We start from the raw sequence: 19,083 nt of genomic DNA on the forward strand, positions 1-19,083 counted from the left end.
TTTAAACTCTCAAGGTGGCTAGAAGTATCTCTGCCTTATTGACATTTAAACAAGCTTCTGGCACCCAAGCATACTGTGGTGCAACCAATAGCACACCTATTTGGTCAGCTTGTGGCAGGACTAACATTGTCAACTCAAAAGACTTTTCTTCTCTTACTGTGTCCCAAGAAGGCTGCTGGTCATCTTGGTCAGCACACTGAAAGGAAGGCTATGTTTTTCAGTATCTCTAAGTTCTGCTTCTATGATCAGGATTTATACAGTGGAGCAGATCAGAATGGGCATGTGTATAAAATGGATCTTCCAGTTCATCATCTATGCCCATCTCCATTCAATGTATGGATGAAAAACTATGCCCTCATGTCCTTAGCTTTTTTACTTTCCACTTTCATCAATCAATCAAACAGGCAACAAGCGTTTATTGAAAACTCACTATGTGCTTGACCCTGTGTCTGGAGCTTGAAAGACTGACAAGTAAATGTGAGTTGTAAAGATCCAAGATGCAGAGTCTGAATGCTTGAATTAAAATAGCTGTTCTGCCTCCAACTTCCTGCATGGCTTCAGAAAAGTACTGAACTTTTTGGGTCACAAGTTTTTCACTTGTAAAATGGGGATAATATGAGCCTTCATGAAGTTACTTATGAGGATAAAAAGAAAAATATGAGAAAAATGCATTATAAACAGTATCTGCCCAGAAATTTAGAATCTAGTTGAAGAGCATTGAACAAGGAAACAATGCAAAATAAGATATAATTAGATAGGGCTGGGCACATCTTAATCCCTGCATTTTGGGAGGCCAAGCTGGACAAGTCACTTGAGCCCAGGAGTTCACTACCAGCCCGGGCAACATGGTAAAACCCTGTCTCTACCAAAAATACAAAAATTAGCCAGGTGTGGTGGTGCTTACCTGTAGTCCCAGCTACTTGGGAGGCTGAGGTGGGAGGATAGCTTGCACCCAGGAGCTGGAGGCTACAGTGAGCTATGTTCGCACCACTACACTTCAGCCTGGGCAAAAAAAAGAAGAAAATAAAAGAAAAAATATATAATTAGATAAGAAACTGGAGTATAAGGGCCATATTATAATAGAAATTTGAAGCAGAGAGTATAGAAGAGCTACAACAATTTTAGTTATTTTGGTGGTGTTCTCTAAATTTTGTTTGTTTGTTTGTTTGTTTGTTTGTTTTGAGACTGAGCCTGTTGCCCCAGGCTGGAGTGCAATGGCATGATCTCAGCTCACTGCAACCCCTGCCTCCCAGGTTCAAGCAATTCTCCTGCCTCAGCCTTCTAAGTAGCTGGGATCACCAGTGTGAGCCACCACTCCTGGCTAATTTTTGTATTTTTAGTAGAGACAGGGTTTCACCATGTTGGCCAGACTGGTCTCGAACTCCTGACCTCATAATCTGCCTGCCTCAGTCTCCCAAAGCTGTATCTTGATCAATGTTGACCTGCATACCACATCCTGAGCTTTCTTCATTGTGTCCTTGTCTCAGAGTGAGTTTGCAATTTCTCTAAGGTCTGTGATTTCTAAGTCCATTATTGTGTACATAGTCAAGTAGAAAAAGCAAATATTAGAAAACCCTGATGCTGTAACCATCAGCAAACTCTGAAGGCTCTCTGTATTCCTTAGGCTTTGGAGAGAGTTCCAAAAATTACCAGTTATCAGTCAGTCAACACCCAACAGAGTTCTTGGTCATCATGACCATATTTTGGGGTCACCTTATCTCAAGATTACTAAATTGCTTAGCTCTAAATATTGTCCAAACATTTTCCTTGGTTTAGTTAATAATCAATCACTTATTCACCCAATAACTATTTACTGGGCACCTACTTAGCCATATACAGCTCTATGCTCTTTCTTCTTCAATGAGTTCAGAGCCTGATGCTCAGTCTAAGAAGTAAACAGATATTCTTTTGCAGAGTGACAAGGACAGTGATAGAAGTAAAGTTAGAATGTCATGGAAGCCCACAGGCGGGAGGTTTTACTCTGCAAGAAAGAGTTGGAGAAGGCTTTCCACAGAAGAGTGTTCTTGGGGGAACATGTGTCTTTTAATATTAAAAATTAGTTTAACATTATTATTTTGGAAAGCAGATGAAATGATAATGAACTTAAACTTTAAAATCAGTTGCCTGGTTCCCATCCTGATTCTTCCTCTTATAAGTTTGACATTGGACAAGTGTCTTAAGCTTGTTCTACTGCAGTTTTCTTACCTATAAACTGAGAATAATAACAGGATTTACCTCACAGCATTACTATGAAGTTTTTATTTTATTTTATTTTATTTATGTATTTATGTATTTATTTATTTGAGATGGAATCTCACTCTGTCGCCCAGGCTGGAGTGCAGTGGCGCGATCTCGGCTCACTGCAAACTCTGCCTCCCAGGTTCATGCCATTCTCCTGCCTCAGCCTCCCAAGTAGCTGGGACTACAGGCTCCCGTCACCATGCCTGGCTAATTTTTTGTATTTTTAGTAGAGACGGGGTTTCACCACGTTAGCCAGGATGGTGTCGATCTCTTGACCTCGTGATCCGCCTGCCTCGGCCTCCCAAAATGCTGGGATTACAGGCGTGAGCCACCGCACCTGGCCCCTACTATGAAGTTTTAATGAGATAAAGCATATAAAGTACCTAGCATGTAATAAATATTCAATAAATAATGGCTATCATTTAACTGTTAAACAGTAGTTTGGGAAATAAATAACATAGAAACCAGCTATAATTGGCCAATTCAGAATACCTATTACCATTTTTGTTTATTGTCTTAAAATTTTTCTTTTATGTGTGTTTTTAAGTAGAGTCAACCCTACATACCCGTGTATTCTGCATCCATGGATTCAACCAACCATGGGTCACAAATATTTTTAAAATTGCATGTGTATTGGACATGTACAGACTTTTTTCTTGTCATTATTCCCTAAACAATACCGTATTTACATTACATTAGGTATTATAATAATCTAGAGATGATTTAAAATATACAGTAGGATGTTCATAGGTTATATACAAATAATACACAATTTTATATCGGGGACTTGAACATCCATGGATTTTTGGTATTTGCAGGAAGTCCTGGAAGCAATCCCTCACAGATACTGAGGGACAGCTGTGGAAAACACAAAGCACATACAAATTTTTTTTCACTTAATGTCATAAGTATTTTTAAATATTACTACATAGCTTTTATGTTTATAGTTTTTAATGGCTGTATAGTAGACTAAAAAAAGAGTAAAAGCTTCCAGTTTTTCAGTACTATAAATTTTGCTAAAGTGGACATTTTAAAATGATTTTTCCACGTTTTAGATCATTTCCACGGTGTAATTCTCAAATATCCAGCAGCATCAAATTATATACATAAATTTATGTTTTTGAATGCATATTGCTAAAGTATTGCTCAATTTCCTTTTGAAAGCATAGTACCTGTCTATTAGAAAAGCCTGAAATAACGATATCCTTTTCCTAACATTTGATGTTGTTTGGATTTATTTTATTACAAATGAGTTTTTACCACTGGTTTCCTAATTCTGTTTTCCTTTTTGGAATTTTCTGTTCATTTCCTTTGCACACTCATCTATTGATATCTCACATTGCTTTTCTCACCAATTTGAACAAGACTTTCATTCATTTTTCCAGCCTGCAGCTTGCCGTTCTACTTAGCTGAGTAGTAGCTTAGCAGGAGAGTGTGGTATTAAGATAACAGTCTCTCCCAGCACTTTGGGAGGCCGAGACGGGCAGATCACGAGGTCAGGAGATCGAGACCATCCTGGCTAACATGGTGAAACCCCGTCTCTACTAAAAAATACAAAAGCTAGCCGGGCAAGGTGGCGGGTGTCTGTAATCCCAGCTACTCAGGAGGCTGAGGCAGGAGAATGGCGTAAACCCGGGAGGCGGAGCTTGCAGTGAGCTGAGATCCGGCCACTGCACTCCAGCCTGGGCGACAGAGCAAGACTCCGTCTTAAAAAAAAAAAGATAACAGTCTCTGGAGCCAAACTCTCTGGATCCAAACCTGACTGCCACCTACTAAGTGTGTAGGATAACCAATCTGTAAATGAGAATTATATTAGCTTCTCCTCTAGAATTGCTGTGGAAAGAAGAGAGACTGGCACAATTACCCAGTACATGCCAGTTATTAGGAGGCATATTGTAATATAAGTAAAATAGTAATATTGTAATATGGTAGAATAGTAAGAAGGGACGGTTGTGAGGCATGCAGGTGAGCAGAATGCAGGCTAAAGCCCTGGCTCAACTTCTCCCTCTCCAGGTGGTGGCTACCACAATACTCCTCATGATCGTCTTTGCCATTTTTGACTCCAGAAACTTGGGAGCCCCCAGAGGCCTAGAGCCCATTGTCATCGGCCTCCTGATTATTGTCATTTCTTCCTCCTTGGGACTGAACAGTGGCTGTGCCATGAACCCAGCTAGAGACCTGAGTCCCAGACTTTTCACTGCCTTGGCAGGCTGGGGGTTTGAAGTCTTCAGGTAAGTAACAGTGGTGGGGAGGAGAGAGACAGAGTCATGCTGCACCTTACCAGCCGGGCGGGGCTTCGACATGGGGATCCAGGGGAGTTCAGACGACAGCGCCAAGGTTAACTGCACACTCTGGTCATAAACATGGGACACTGCACTGGTATTTTGTGGCATGATTGTGTGTGTGTGTGTGCGCGTGTGTGTGTGTGCGCGCACGCGCGAGAAAGAGAGAAAGAGAGGCGGCTGTAGGTAAATTCAATAGAGATAAACCTGTCCCACATAATAATAATCCCTCAATTGCTATATGATTTTATGTGAACATTTTAGCTGTATAACTTGTCTGCAGATTCACTTTGTGACAAAGTTGGACTAGAATTTGCATCCTCTGATGCCACTACGGGGCTCTTCCTCGTGAACCACGCAACCTATGCTGCATTTATTCCACAGATATTTCTTGGGCATTATCTATGCTTTAGTCACTGTGCTAAGCAAGGAAATTTCAAATCAGCAAAAGCACTCGCCTTGAGCAATAAAATAAGTGCTCTGGCAGCCCCTGAAAGTGCTGCAGGAACACAGATAACGAGTGAGTAACTGCCAGGGAAGCTGGGAAAGACATGACTGCAAATGTGAGAGCTGACTTGGTTCTGGAGATATGAGTAAGAACTTCCTGACAGGACAGACATAAGATCAAGCCTCTGCCCCAGAAATGGCAAGACTCCACGCTTTCTACTTCAGAATGTGCTGAGGAAATATGCCAACTGTTGGTACCTACCTCCTAGGACAAACTTTGCCCCTTCACTCCTTCCTGCTTTCTCTGCATGCAGTCACAGAGGCGCATCCTCATCCACCCATGGCAGCTCCCTGCAGGGAAGGAGCTCACTTTGGTTCATCAGGAAACAGGGCTCTACCATGGAGAAAAGTAGGAAAAACATGTGTGAGCAAATTCTAGTTTAATGTTTCCTGTGAGAACAAAGGACGTGAGTGTTCCCAAATGATGACCTAGACATAGAGTCATCGGAGTTTGGCCTGCCTTTCACCAGGGTGAAAAAGAAGTTAAAATAACTGGTGCCATTGAGATCACCACCACAGATAGCACTCAGAGCGTCTAGAGTGTAAGTGCCACGAGAGCCTTGACAGCCTTTCCCCTGGTATATCCCCAGTGCCTAGAACAGGGTGTAGCTCATAGAAAGGCTCAATAACAAGGTATTGAATAAAAGAAAGAATAACTTCTATGTGCCGACACTTCCTAGGAGTAGAAGGATGCAAAGCAACTCAGTTGACATTCTCTGTCCTCAAGAAATTGACAATGCAATAAATTCCCTAGAACAGCAGTTCTCAACCAGAGGTGGGCAACTGTTCCCCCGGGCATTTTTGGTTGTCACAGCTGGAGCTGGGGGAAGGGGATGCTATGGGCATCTAATGGGTAGAGGCCAGGAATGCTGCTAAGCATCCTGCAATGCACAGAGCACACCTCCCACAACAAAGAATTATTCAGTCCAAAATGTTAATAGGGCTGTGGTTGAGACATTCTGTCCTAGAATGATCACAACTAGAACATGAAAACGTCCCCAATGAGGGTGGATCTCTTGTATCCTTCCAATGGAGCATCAAAAACATATGTCCTAAGGATCTCCTTATTCCCAGAGCCCCGAATTAGCCCATGAGTTTCCCTTAATTCCACCTTCCAGAGTCTCAGTCTTGGAGACCATGCTCTTCTCCCACCCTCTTTGAGCCCTCCTTGGTGATTCATTCAAAAGTTCAAGAGACGTGGTTGTTCTGAAACAGTTGGAGATCTTGCCCAATGTCTCTTTGCTGTGTTAGGTATATGTTAGGAGAACCCATGCGGAGGAAAATGCTAGAATCACCTAATGTCCCATGTCCCTAGCTAGCATCAGGATCTTTTCCCTTCTATGCACTTATTGATTCATTCACGCAGCTGCTTGATCTCTTACTCAAGGCTCTCTGCTAAAGAATGATAAGACCTAGTTTCTGTCCTTCACGGTTTTATTTATACTCTATTTAAGAGGTTATTGCAGAAGCTCTTACACAAGGTTAAAGTGGTCAAGTGCCATTAAAGAGATTTGACTAATTAACTCCAGGAGTTTAGAGGTCTACAGCTCCAAATTTAAGAATTATGGGAGTGGAAGTGGGAGCATTTATAGTATTTGGATACGTTTAAACAGGCAACAGAGGGGATATCTCAGGCAGAGAGAACCCTTTTCCAAAGACACAATGTTAAAATCACAAGTGATCTAGTTTAACTGGAAGGGTGCAGAAAGAAAGTTGGAAAGGGCAGTTGTCAGATCGTAGAGGACCTGGACTCCCGGAATGAGAATTTTGGTTTTTTTTTTCTGCTCCCTATTCTGTAGGTTATAGGGAGTAGCAAAGTATTTGGGGTACAAGTTTGGCAGGTTTAGAATGTAAATTTAGCAAAATTAATCTGACATCATCCTATAAGACTGAAAAAGGAGAGAGTGAGGAAGCAGAAACTCATTAGGAAAAAGCAGGGTTGGCTGGTACTCCTCAACCAAAAAGTTCTCCCCAAAACCTTTGAGGGACAACAGGCTTCCAAAGTGTTCTTAGAGTGTCTCATTTCCTCAGAGTTCTATATCCAAGGGAAATCCCTCAGTAGATATCCTAGCTTGGACCTACACCTAAGGTCTTAGAGAAAGAACAAGGCTACCTTGTTCCCAGGACCCCATGTACCCCTGAATGGCAATCAGTGGAATGATGGCAGGGACAGGGAGGTGCCAGAGGGTCTGATGAGGGCAAGAGTCAACAGACCCTGGCCGACTCTTGGTTTTTCCTTTAAATGTTAAGATGTTTCCCATCAAAGGTCTCTCCACTTATTCACATTAAGATGTTAATGACTTAATCAGGGAAAGCTCTCAGGAGTATTATTAAATTTTTCAAATAGTTGACCCAAAGTAATGAATCTCTAAAGATGATCCTTTAGACAGTTAACATAGACATGTTCTTAGCATCCCCCGAATCATAGTGTGCAAATGATCACTATTTGTGTGCATATGGGACTAGGCTAGGCAGGTAACCACATTTGAGCACCTCCATTTGTGACTTGTGAACCTGACACAACGTGTCCAGTCTGATAAAAGAAAAAGTGTCCAGCCAGTGAAAGGAGGACATGTACCCTGGCTGATATCTTAGACCTTCATCTGCTGAATGACAGGAAGCGATTTGCCACAAAAGGAAATGATGGACCCAACAGGTAGCTTATACTCGCTTCATGTTTTGAGGTCTAAAGAAGACTTCAAGTCTTTACAGCCAAATGGGAGAAGCAGCCACCCTCCATGTGCCTCCTTCCGGATTTGGGGCCTGGGGAAGGGCACTGTGAGAGCAGCAGTGCAGCATCCTCACTGCCGTGTAGTAAGAGTGACATCTGGTGGCTGCTGTGCTCAGGCTCAGTGCTCTTCCATCAACCCTGCATGGGCAATGGAGGACTTTAGACAACTTAGGTGCTCCAGGTGGAAAGGACCATGCAGATGGAGGAAGTGGAGCTCACGGTGGAGAACGGGAGTTTGATTTGCTCAAAGACCTTCTAGATAATATTGAGATTAGACCTAGTCTCCTGGATTCTAGGACAGGGTTCTTGTTTCCTGCTTATTTCCTTTATCGTTCTTTCTAATCAAAGTTTGAGATACACAAAAGGCCACATGGAACATATGTGTAGTTATTAAGCATAATGATGAAAAGAACAGCTCTGGGTCCTTCTAGAATCCAACTAGAACACTGAAATTCTCAAATGCCTCTGGGTATTCCTCTTGTCTTCCACCCCCTCTGCATTTATCCTGAACTTTTGTGTTTGCCATTCTCCTGCTTTTTAAAAATACTTTTACCTTAAATGTACATATCCTTAAACAACATACTGTATATTTTTGTTTGCTTTCCTGATCCTTTCTAAGAAATTATTTACATGAATTTTCTCTCTCCAAAGAAGATGGTGACAACTCACAAAGATACCTGCTTTTCCCCAGAACTATAGCTTTCTGTAATGTACTGACATTGAGGATTTCTGGAAGAAAGAGCATCATGGCATGACAACCTTATCAGAGGGTAGCTTCAAGCTATGACCTTAAAAACTAAGTACGGATTTAAATTATATTTAGTAGGCAATTCACACGTCCACCTTAGATTTTCAAAAAAATTCATTCATTAATTGAAAAACATTTCCTGATTGATTAGTTTGATTGTCTTCATATACGAGTGATGCCCAGGAGTCTCTCCACATTCTACTCGTAATCCACAGGCATCATTATTTCAGGATGAGGGAAAGGCACTTCCTGAGTAATTGACCTGAACTTTCTTAGGGGCCCTCAATCCTAACCATGGGCTCAGGCACTATGTTTTCTAAAAGGAAAATAAATACGACGTAATATCTCACAAATATTAGTAGGACAAGGAAATAGATCATCTGAAATCAGGTGTAGTGGAAAGTCGAGGATGACAGTTGCCATGCTGCAGTGACCCCTCCTTATACTTAGATCTTGCTGAGTTAAGAGGGAACCATGAGCATGAGAAAGACTAACAAGTGAGTGAAAAACTAGACAGTAATACCAGGAGGAAGGCCAAGAAATGTATCACTAATTTCTTGTTTGATTTCAGAGCTGGAAACAACTTCTGGTGGATTCCTGTAGTGGGCCCTTTGGTTGGTGCTGTCATTGGAGGCCTCATCTATGTTCTTGTCATTGAAATCCACCATCCAGAGCCTGACTCAGTCTTTAAGGCTGAACAATCTGAGGACAAACCAGAGAAATATGAACTCAGTGTCATCATGTAGTGGCATACTCAGTTCTGGATTTGCAATCAGTTTGGGATTCTCTTCAGAAAGATGGCATCTAAGTGTCTGTGTTTTTGTAAGCCTGAAGTGGAATCCACCCAGTTTTGTCTGCTAGCCATATGGGACACCTAATTGGAAAAGCATCTGAGTAAAAATTTGGAAACACTGACCACTTCTCTACCAGTGTCCCCCACCCGCACCCCCCCAGGATAACACTGACCGTCCCCTGAAACAGCCTTCTCTCCTGCCCTGTTTATTTCATCCTTGATGGGAATTCTTCCTAGGTAAGCACTAATAACTTCACATCTTGATGATAGTCTCATTTGGGTGGTCTCAGCTGCACTATCTGTATGAAATGCTGTCACTAAAACCCTTTTCTTCAATATCGACAAAGATTACATTCTGAGTATCAACCAAACCCTAAATTGAAAGACAGAACCATGGTTTCAGTCAACATATTCATGAATTAGGGAGCTAATGGGTTAAGCTTCTAGTTACGCTGTGCTACTGGATTTGTATAAAAACTCATATTCTCCAAACCTAGTGATGTAGGGAGCAAGAGAATGCAGCTGGAAGGCACAAGGGGAGGACATTGTGGCATTCAGAAACTGCAGGAGACAAGATGAATTTGAGAAGCCAAATGGAATTTTTAATGGAAACCATTTATCAGATTAATCTTTTGCTCTCCTGCATTTTAGAGGACACCAATTAATTTCCTGGTCTTTAGTATATAATAACCTAAAATACAATTGTAACCTCAGTCATGAAAAATACATCACTCTGTCTTTTTAGCTCAAATGTATTTTCCTAATTGCCCACTTGAGAACAGACATTTGACAAGCTATATCAACAACTGTGCTTGTCCGTTATTTTACACATGCCCTAGAAGCCAAAACTGAAAGCCACTGGATCCTGGTCTAGCTGAATCTTCAGAGTAGGAGGTCTCCAAAAAGATAATATTACCTTATTGGGCTTAACAATTCACAAGGCACTTTCACACACATTTTCTAATTTAATCCTCATAATGACTATCTGAGGCAAATGCCACATTGCCCATTTTTCAGATAAAGAAACAAAATCTTAGGGAAGATAAGCTGAGTTGTCCAAGAGCACATGGAAGGTTCAACATTATCTAATGCATTCCTCTACCTTTCAGAAGATCAGGAGCTGGCTGAGAATCTTTGTCAAATCTTCCTGGCTGGCCAAAGTGGAATTGGCAGCTTCTAGAATATATACACCTCTAGATATAATGTTCCTCAATCTTAAGATACAAAGACCCTCATTGCCTGGGTCTATTCCCACACTTACTGAGTACAGATGAAGGAAAGTGGTAGCAATGTAATCATAACTTTCATTTGCTTGAAAAACATTATCAGAAGTCCTCCCTTCCTAAGCTACCTCTGGTGTTGCTAAGTCTTGATCTTCCTTCCTGCCAGCACCAAACATTACATTCAGGGGATTTCCTCTGGCTCAGTCTTTTCCCCTTGAAGTTCTCTAATAGATGTTACTTTTGACAAAACACTGCCTATGAGTTACAAGTACCAGGGGATGCTCTATATCAAGGGATGCCCCTTCATTCAAACTGTCAAAAAGCCCAGCATTCCCAAGGGCATTTGGTTTCCCAATTGCTTTGTGCTGATACAGAACAACAGAAAGCAAATGTGAAATGTTTCTGATGACTTATTTTCTACAGTCTATGGACATATGGGATTTTTTTCCTGCTTTGAAGCTACCTGGATATTTCCTATTTGAAATAAAATTGTTGGGTCATTGTTGGTTGGTTAGTTGGCTGGTTTTTATAAGTATTAAGATTATTAAGTACGTTTAGTTCAGAGGTTGTCTATTGTGTCTACAAATTTGAATTTCCTGGGGGAACTTTTGAAAAAATACTAGTGCCCAGTTGGTCCTTTGTAAACATCTCAGGTGATTCTAAAATGCAGCAAGGGTTGAGAACATTGACTTGGGTAAATCACACAGGTCTAAAGTTTCTTTGACCATGTCCAGTAGTGGCAAGGTAATTCCTGGCAGGATTCCAGAGTCTTGGGATCCTCATGGATTACAGCAATGGTTTTCCTCCCTCCCTACTTCTAAAGGGAAATGTGGCAACATTTGGAGACTTTTTGGTTATCACAACTGGGAAGGGGATGCTAATGGCCTCTAACGGCTAGAGGCCAGGGATGCTACCAAACATCCTACAGTGCAAAGGCAACCCTCAGAACAAATAATTATTTGGCCCCAAATGTCAATAACGCTGAGGTTGGGAGACCTTGGAGTCGAGGAAAGGTGGGGAGGAGAATAAGAGAAGACACTGAAATCTTGCAACTTGATTCAAGTTCAGCCAGGAAAAAAGGTGCCAAACAAACCAGGAACAAGCCTTGGGGGTGGACTATAATTCCTAGAGCAAGGGGCAACTCAAAATTTGAGTTTTGAGGATGAACTGTGGAATCTATGATCTACACAGGTGCTCATTAAACACAACTTGATGACTGATGACTAGGATTTATAAAGAGGAAATGTACCATTATAGAAATCAACCCCAGGAAGATATTTTTCAATGGAAAAAAGTGCTTTTGTTCCAGGTGTTCACACTCAAATTCTCTCCCCAACCCACCCCCGTTTACAAGTAAGTGGATTTACCTTTGTGGAGTTATTTTCCAAGAGAATGTTTATATGGTTGAATTATCCGTATCTGAAGTCAACTAGATAGAGCCAACTCATCCCTTTTTTAAATAGTTGCTTTAAGAGCTACAATTGTAACATTCCTCCTTCCCTCCCCCTCATCAATTGAAAAACTTGATAGGAGCATTTATCTTAATGCCAAAAATATAGTTTCTCTGATTCTTTAACCAGTTGAGATCTCAGAGCATGTCAAAGGTTGCAGGGCTTTTCTAACCAGTAACAACCAGTCAATATTCAGCTGTTAAACAGGATACTCCACATAAAAATGTCTTATGTAAAATTTTATCCTTATGATATAAATTATTATTTCCTTTAAATTGCTTACACACACAGACACACACACACGCGCGTCTTACTTTAAGGTATGTTGATGTTCAATAATATCGTCATGGGAAAAAAATACAACTTCCAGTTAGAGAGAATGGTTTATTGAGCCACAGAACCTATCATTCAAATGAGACCTTATGTGATAGCCACAAGTGAACTGGAATTGCTATAAATAAAGAAAGGGAGGGAGATCAGGAGCTTCATTCTGCTTGTAATATCACCTTAAAAACACACCCCCAAAGCAGTCCCTAAGGGGTCTCTGAAGAGAAATTGTGTTTGTGTATATGTGTGTGTGTGTGTGTCAGGGCTGGGAGGGGGTTTTCAGAACACAGTGTCACAGTTTGAAAATCATTGATAAAGACTTGGGATAAGTTGTTGGTGCACACTTTTATGAAAGTTTCAAGGATATAACCTACAAAAGACCATATTAGTTTAATCTTAGGTCATTTTCCAAAGACTTCTTAATAAATGAATGCATTGGGGTGAACAGAATTACTCAACCCAGCAAACATCACTCAGAAAGAGATGTGGTACATCAGTTCTCAAACTCAGAATTTAAGTTCTCTGTGACAACATGTTTACTAATCACAGCTCATACAGAGAAGCAATGGTAGTCCTGGTCACACTTAAACTGTGTTGACTGTCTAAGTCTGTATAAAAATAAATAGATAGATGTTAGACAGACAGACAGATAGGTAAGCAACCAACCATGCTCCAATCTCTTTCTTGTTGCTGGAAATGGAGTACCTCTTATTCAAGAGATGCTGTCTCTGGATTAGTGAAAAGAGGGCCCCAGGCAAACTGAACATGAATCCATAGAACTCTGTGTAGATGAAGATGCTGCCCAAGCCAGTTGGACTCTGTCTCCCTCCAGGGCTACCGTATGTTTCTAGTAGCTTTCGACACTTTTGCCTTCGTGGACCTCTCCCCACCCCTGAAAGTATCGATTAAAATAAATCGTTTTGTAGTTGTACTAATGACAAGCTCGATTATATTCTTTTTTTCTGGATGTGATTTTCAGAAGAGATTTAAGCCTTTCCGTGGTCTCCTAGAAGTAGCATGGATTCCAGGCGTAGGGTCCAGTGAGGAAGTCCTACTGCCTGCCGCTGACTCCCTAGTCTAGTGTGCCCCTCTGTGTCCCAAAGCCCTGCACACAGCAGCCCCTTCCTCCATGGGGAGCCCTCAACTCCCTGACTGTGGGGCCTCAGGAAACTCTGTGGGAGCCTTGGGAGTCCTGGAGGTTGTGAGGGATGCTCCAGAGGCCAGACCACTGTTCTCCAGGATTGGCCGCATTGTGGCCCTCCCCGTTTTGCCCTCCGTCCTCTTCCTCAGGCTCCCAGCAGGAAAGAGGCTTCCTGACTTCCATCCTGCAGAGGAAGCAAGGCGGTCCAGGGTCCTGAGTACCTCTGATCCAGAGGTCCTATGTAACGTGTTATTAAAGCACAATTCTTGTGCTTTAATTCTCGGTGTCTCACAGTTCACAAAGCACGTTCATATCTAGGACCTCTAAGACTCTCAGAACAGCTCAGCAAGTAGATTTATTATCTCCACTTAGAGATGGGGAAACTGAGGATTGAGGCCTTAAACAATTTGTATCAAGTTCCACAGTGAAGAGTGAAAGAGGTGGGATGTGAACCCCGTGTCTGAGCGGGGTGACTAACCGTCCCAGATTGCTTGGGACTCAGGGGTTTCCTGGGATGCAGGATTCAGTGCCAAAACCAGAACCAGTCAGTCACTCTCCGTCCTGAGCCAAGACTCCTGCCCTCCCCACCACCCAGCCTCCTTGCAGACAGATGGTCTCCTTTGGGCTCATTGTCTTGCAGCAGATAAAACGTTCTTTGATTAATTTAACAGAAAGAGAGAATGTCTTCATTTTTAATTTCAATTATAAATGTGAATAAATATTTTAAGAGTGGCACAGTGGTTTAGAGCATAGGCTATTAATGAAAATTCTGTCAGCTCTACTCTCCAGATATATTCCAAATCTGACTTCTTCTCACACATAGCCCTAGTCTAAGCCATGGCCTCCATCTCTTAGGTCTTAGAAAAGCCTCCTAATAGGTCTCCTTACCTTTCTGCTTAAACTCCTGCTGCCTGTAATCAACACAGCAGCCTGTGTGATCTTTAGATAAAAGCCCAACTGTACTTAGAAGCGTCACACGCTCTGACCTTCCTGGCCTGGACTTTACTGCTCTCCCCTTTGTCTGTCGCCTCGGCTCCAGCCATACAGGCTTCCATCCTGATCCTTGAACCCACCAAGCAAGCCCCTGCTACAGGGCCTTTGAACCCGAGGTCTCTCTTGCTTGAAATTCCCTACCCTACCTCCTTCAGGTGCCTGTTCAGTGTCACTGTTAGTAAGGCCTTTCTGATCACTCGTCACTCTCTACTCTTTCCTAATTTATTTTTCTCCCCATCACTTACCACCCTCCCTAAAATACACACATTTTGTATTAAACTTGTTGGATTTTGTCTGTTTCCTCCCATTGGAATAGAAGGGTCCATGCTGGCAAGACGTTTTGCTCTTTAATTCTCCACCTCTGCCCCAGGGCCTAGAACATGGTAATTGCTCTATGAAAATCTGTTGAATTAATGCAGTACAGAGTCATCCTCTCTGGGTTCAAATCCTAGTTCCTCTACTTGCTAGTACAGCAGCCAAGTGAGTTAGCCTCAGTTTTCTCACGGATTAAGTAGAAATAATAACAGTGAGATAATTAATACAAAATTCTTAGAAAAGTCCCGACCTTATGGTGTATATTATATAAATATGAACTGTTGCTGCCACAGCATCTGCTGTTGTTATTATTTCTGATGTCATTATAATATGTGGGAGTTTGAAAACATGGAATCACGTCATTAAAATTTGGTTACAAGCTCTTCCCTTGCTTTTTATAATTCAATCCTTCTCAGTTGCACATGTCTTTCAGGAACTATCTTTCAAATACCTAAGTTTTCAGTTTTAGTTTTCAATCTTTAAAAGAAGTCAGTAGGATTATCTTATTATGGAAGATTTTTAAAATACACAATAGTGAGAAAATGGTAGAATGATACCCCATGTACTCTTCACTCAGCTTCAACGGTTACCAAAATATAGCCAATAATGTTTTATTTATTCACCCTCTCTGCTTCTCAGTTCTCCCTCTGGGATTTTTTTGAAGCAAATCCTAGACATGATATCATTTTACCCATGAATATTTAAGATGTATCTCTAAAAGATAGGGATTCTTTTTAAAAACATAACTGCAATACCATTATCACACATAAACTAAGCATCAATAATTTCTCAATTTCTTAATATCATCAAATACATAGTCATTGTGGACATTTCCAGTGAGACTGCCCTTTGTTGTTTCTGTTGTTTGGAGGAGAGTGTCTCACTATGTTGCCCAGTCTGGAGTTGAAATCCTGGGTTCAAGGAGTGTCCTGAGCAGCTGGTACTAAGGTACACACCACCACACCTAGCTGAGACTGCCTTTTAACTCTGGACGTAGCAATGTAGATTCTGTAAAGCTTGAAAACCAGTGAGTCACTCTGATGTCTAATGGCTCAGGCAAATATCAGGGTTTTGCAGCAACAGTTTGGGACTCAAGGGTTTCCTGGGGTGCAGGATTCAATGCCAATACCAGGACCAATTGGTCACCCTCCATCCTGAGCCAAGACTCCTGCACTTCCCACCACCAACCTTCCTTGCAGACAGATGCTCTCCTTTGGGCTCATTGTCTTGCATCCTCAGATTTGTACCTTCCTGTCCAATTCTATAAGATTTTTGCAAAACATTTTCATTTTGATCCAAAAAGGAAAATGCATTTGTCTGCTACTACTAAAAAGTAGCCATCTATCAGCAGTAGTTATGTTTAAGCAAGGGGGATGTCCTGAATTTATTTGAAATTATGGAAAATATAATTAACAATTGTTGTTACACTAAGAAATCCACACTATACAAAATGCTTATACTTTAAATGTTAAAATATACTGTGAAAAGAACTCCAAATATTTAACATCTGTGCAGTCCTCTGAGTGACATTGTGCGTGATTAAGGCAAACGAACGCCTAGAAAATCCTACTATAACCTATGGTGGTAGTACTTATTTGATATTTATGTATTTATTCTTACTCAAAGACTTCAGACCTTTGGAAATAGAAACTTATACAGAAGTGGCACAATACTTCTGCGTTCCAAACTTTACATGAAGGAAATCATCTTTATCTAGAGAGGATTTTGATGTCCCTTGGCTGGCTGATCTGTGGTGATATTCTGATAATAAGATTCTGATCTAATGGAGGATATAGGTATAGCCAAAAATCACTGGTAGATCATGAAGAAGCAAGGACCATGCATTGCCCATCCCAGAACCTGTTCTCAGCCTAGAACCATAAAAAGACCAAACAAAAAACCGGCAGAGAATTGATGTTTCATTGCTGATGTGATTATCTTTGGAATAAGACCATGGGGGCATTCAACTGCTAACACATTGGAGACTGCGTAGCTAGTGTTCAAAATGTCAGGCTCTAGAGACAGCCAGATTGGATTCCAGTGCACCGCTGAATAACTGTGTGACCCTAAACCTCAGCTTCCTCATCCATTAAATGGGAATGATACTAGTACTTGTGTCCTATAGGTTATTGAAAATATTAAGAAAATGTCTGTAAAACATGTAGCACGATGCCTTGAATTTCTTTCCCTCTTAATACTTTTTAGCTAATTCTGTTATTATTATTTCACATTTACAAATTCAGTTGTATATTTGTGTAAGAATTTGAAGCCCAAGAAAAGTTTCCAGGAATATGAATTTGCTAACACCTATATAATCTAATTCATATGGCTGGCTTAGCTTTGACAGTTTTCTTAGTATACTCAGGTGCAAATAACCTACATAAGGGTGTGCTTAGTTTATGAATTACAGAGTTTAGTTTTGATAAATTAATTAAACAAATTATTTAGTTGCCTAATGGAGCTGCCAAATTAATCTGAAAAAATCTATCAAAAATAAATGAAGAATGATTTACAGAGTTAATGAAACTCCCAGTCAAAAATCAGCAGGCTATTTTTTGGAGAAATTAACAAGCTGACTCTAAAATTTATATGGAAATACAAAGTAACTAGAAAAAAAAAAACTAGGAAAAGAGGGAAAACATAGGAAAAGATCGGCTATCTAATTTCAAGACTTTCTATAAAGCCATGCTAATCGGGACAGCATGCTATTAGTATAGGAAGGAATAAATAGATTAATGAAACATAATAGAGCATCCACAATTTGACCCATGCTTATACAGTAAATTGATTTTCAATAAAAGTAGCTAATGCAGTCCCATGGAGAAGGGAAAGTGTTTTCAACAAATGGTACTGAACAACAAAAAAAAAAGGTAAATCTTGACTTCTACTTCACAAAAACATAACAGAAAAATTAACTGAATGTGGATCATAGACTTAAAAATAAAAGTTAAAACTATAAAGCTTCTTGAGAGAAATATGGGAGAATATTTGCAACCTTGGGATGGGCAAAGGTTTCTTGTATATGAATACAAAACTATAAAAAATAGAACAATTATATGTCAATAAAACTTAAAATTTCTACCCATTAAAAGAGATCATTAAGAAAATGAATGGGCAAGCCAGAGACTGGAAAAAAATGTTTGTAATAGCTGTATCTAACAAAGGAAATGTACTCAAAATATATAAACTCGCCCAACTCAATAAAAAAAGACAAATCAATTTTTAAAATAGACTATGGATGTAAACAAACAGGCACTTCATTAAAGAATATATATGAATGACCAATAAGCACATCAAGGAAGTTCAAATTAAAATCACAATGGTATACATGTCGCAGGCATTAGAATAGTTATCTTTAAAATAGACTGAAGACACCAAACAGCAGGATGTGGGGCAACTGAAGCCTTCATATATTGCTAGTAAAAGTGTAAAATGGTACAGCTATTTCATAAAAATATTTATTATAAAGGTAAACGTACACCTACTCCATGATCTTCAATTCTACTCCCAAGTACTTAACCATAAAAAGACCAAATTTTAAAAACCAACAACAAAAATTGTAATGCAAGAATGTTTATAGTGTCTTCATTCATAATAGTTCCAATCTAGAAAATGGAAATTGCTTTTGGAATTTCCATATTTGGAATTTTTGGAATGCAAATGTCCATCAACATGAAAATGAATAAAAAATTTGTGGTATGTTCTTACAATAAAAATATTTCTCAAAATAAAAAAGAAAATGCTATCAATGTATGCCATAATATGGATAAATCTTAAAAACATGCTGAGCAAAAGAAGTCGGACCTAAAAGAGTGCATAATGTGTAATTTCATTTTTACAGAGCTCAAAAATAGAAAAAAGTACTCTATAGTTATAGAAACCAGAGCAATGGTTGCTTTAGAAATGGAAGAGGGCACTGTTTATAAAGGGGCTTGAGGAAACTTTTGAAGGAAATCGAAATTTTATATAATATGTTTGGGCTATCCATGTACCCACATGTCAAAACTCAGCAAACCCTACACTTAAAAATATGTGCAGTTAACTATGTATAAATTATGCAAAAGTATTTATAGTTGATTTATCATCAGAAAACATGAAGGCCAGAAGGCAGTGGCATAGTGTATTTAGAGTAATAAAAGAAAAACACTGTCAACTAAAAATTCTATAACCAGCAAAACATCCTTCAAAAATGAAGATGAAATTAAGATATTCCCAGATAAACAAAAAATGAGAGAGTTGTTGCAACTATATCTGCCCTACAAGACATTCTAAAGGAAATCCTTCACGGTAAAATTAAAGGACACTACACAGTAACTCTAATCCACAAGAAG

At 40.1% G+C, this 19,083-nt stretch overlaps 1 protein-coding gene and 1 long non-coding RNA gene across 6 annotated transcripts in view; one reads left to right on the plus strand and one right to left on the minus strand.

The window, feature by feature from the left end:
• The window catches only part of AQP9 (aquaporin 9), a 58,857-nt gene that overhangs the window by 37,716 nt on the left and 2,058 nt on the right, over nt 1–19,083 (plus strand). For 2 of the 4 annotated variants that reach the window (XM_001094912.5, XM_077939487.1), the window contains exons 5-6: nt 4,255–4,472; nt 9,081–11,028. In XM_001094912.5, coding sequence (XP_001094912.1) covers nt 4,255–4,472; nt 9,081–9,255 — 393 coding nt within the window. In that variant the 3' untranslated portion in view covers nt 9,256–11,028. Of the gene's footprint in view, nt 1–4,254; nt 4,473–9,080; nt 11,029–19,083 lie in introns of those variants that run through there. The other 2 variants (XM_077939486.1, XM_028850982.2) reach the window with 2 other exon arrangements.
• The window catches only part of LOC114679419 (uncharacterized), a 295,661-nt gene that overhangs the window by 12,758 nt on the left and 263,820 nt on the right, over nt 1–19,083 (minus strand). The window contains exon 4 of one of the 2 annotated variants that reach the window (XR_013395613.1): nt 5,233–5,364. The exons of the other annotated variant lie outside the window; for it this stretch is intronic. This is a non-coding gene — a long non-coding RNA (uncharacterized LOC114679419). The remainder of the gene's footprint in view (nt 1–5,232; nt 5,365–19,083) is intronic. 2 annotated transcript variants of the gene reach the window in all.

Source organism: Macaca mulatta, chromosome 7 (genome assembly GCF_049350105.2).
Source record: "Macaca mulatta isolate MMU2019108-1 chromosome 7, T2T-MMU8v2.0, whole genome shotgun sequence".
Taxonomy (NCBI): Eukaryota; Metazoa; Chordata; class Mammalia; order Primates; family Cercopithecidae; genus Macaca; species Macaca mulatta.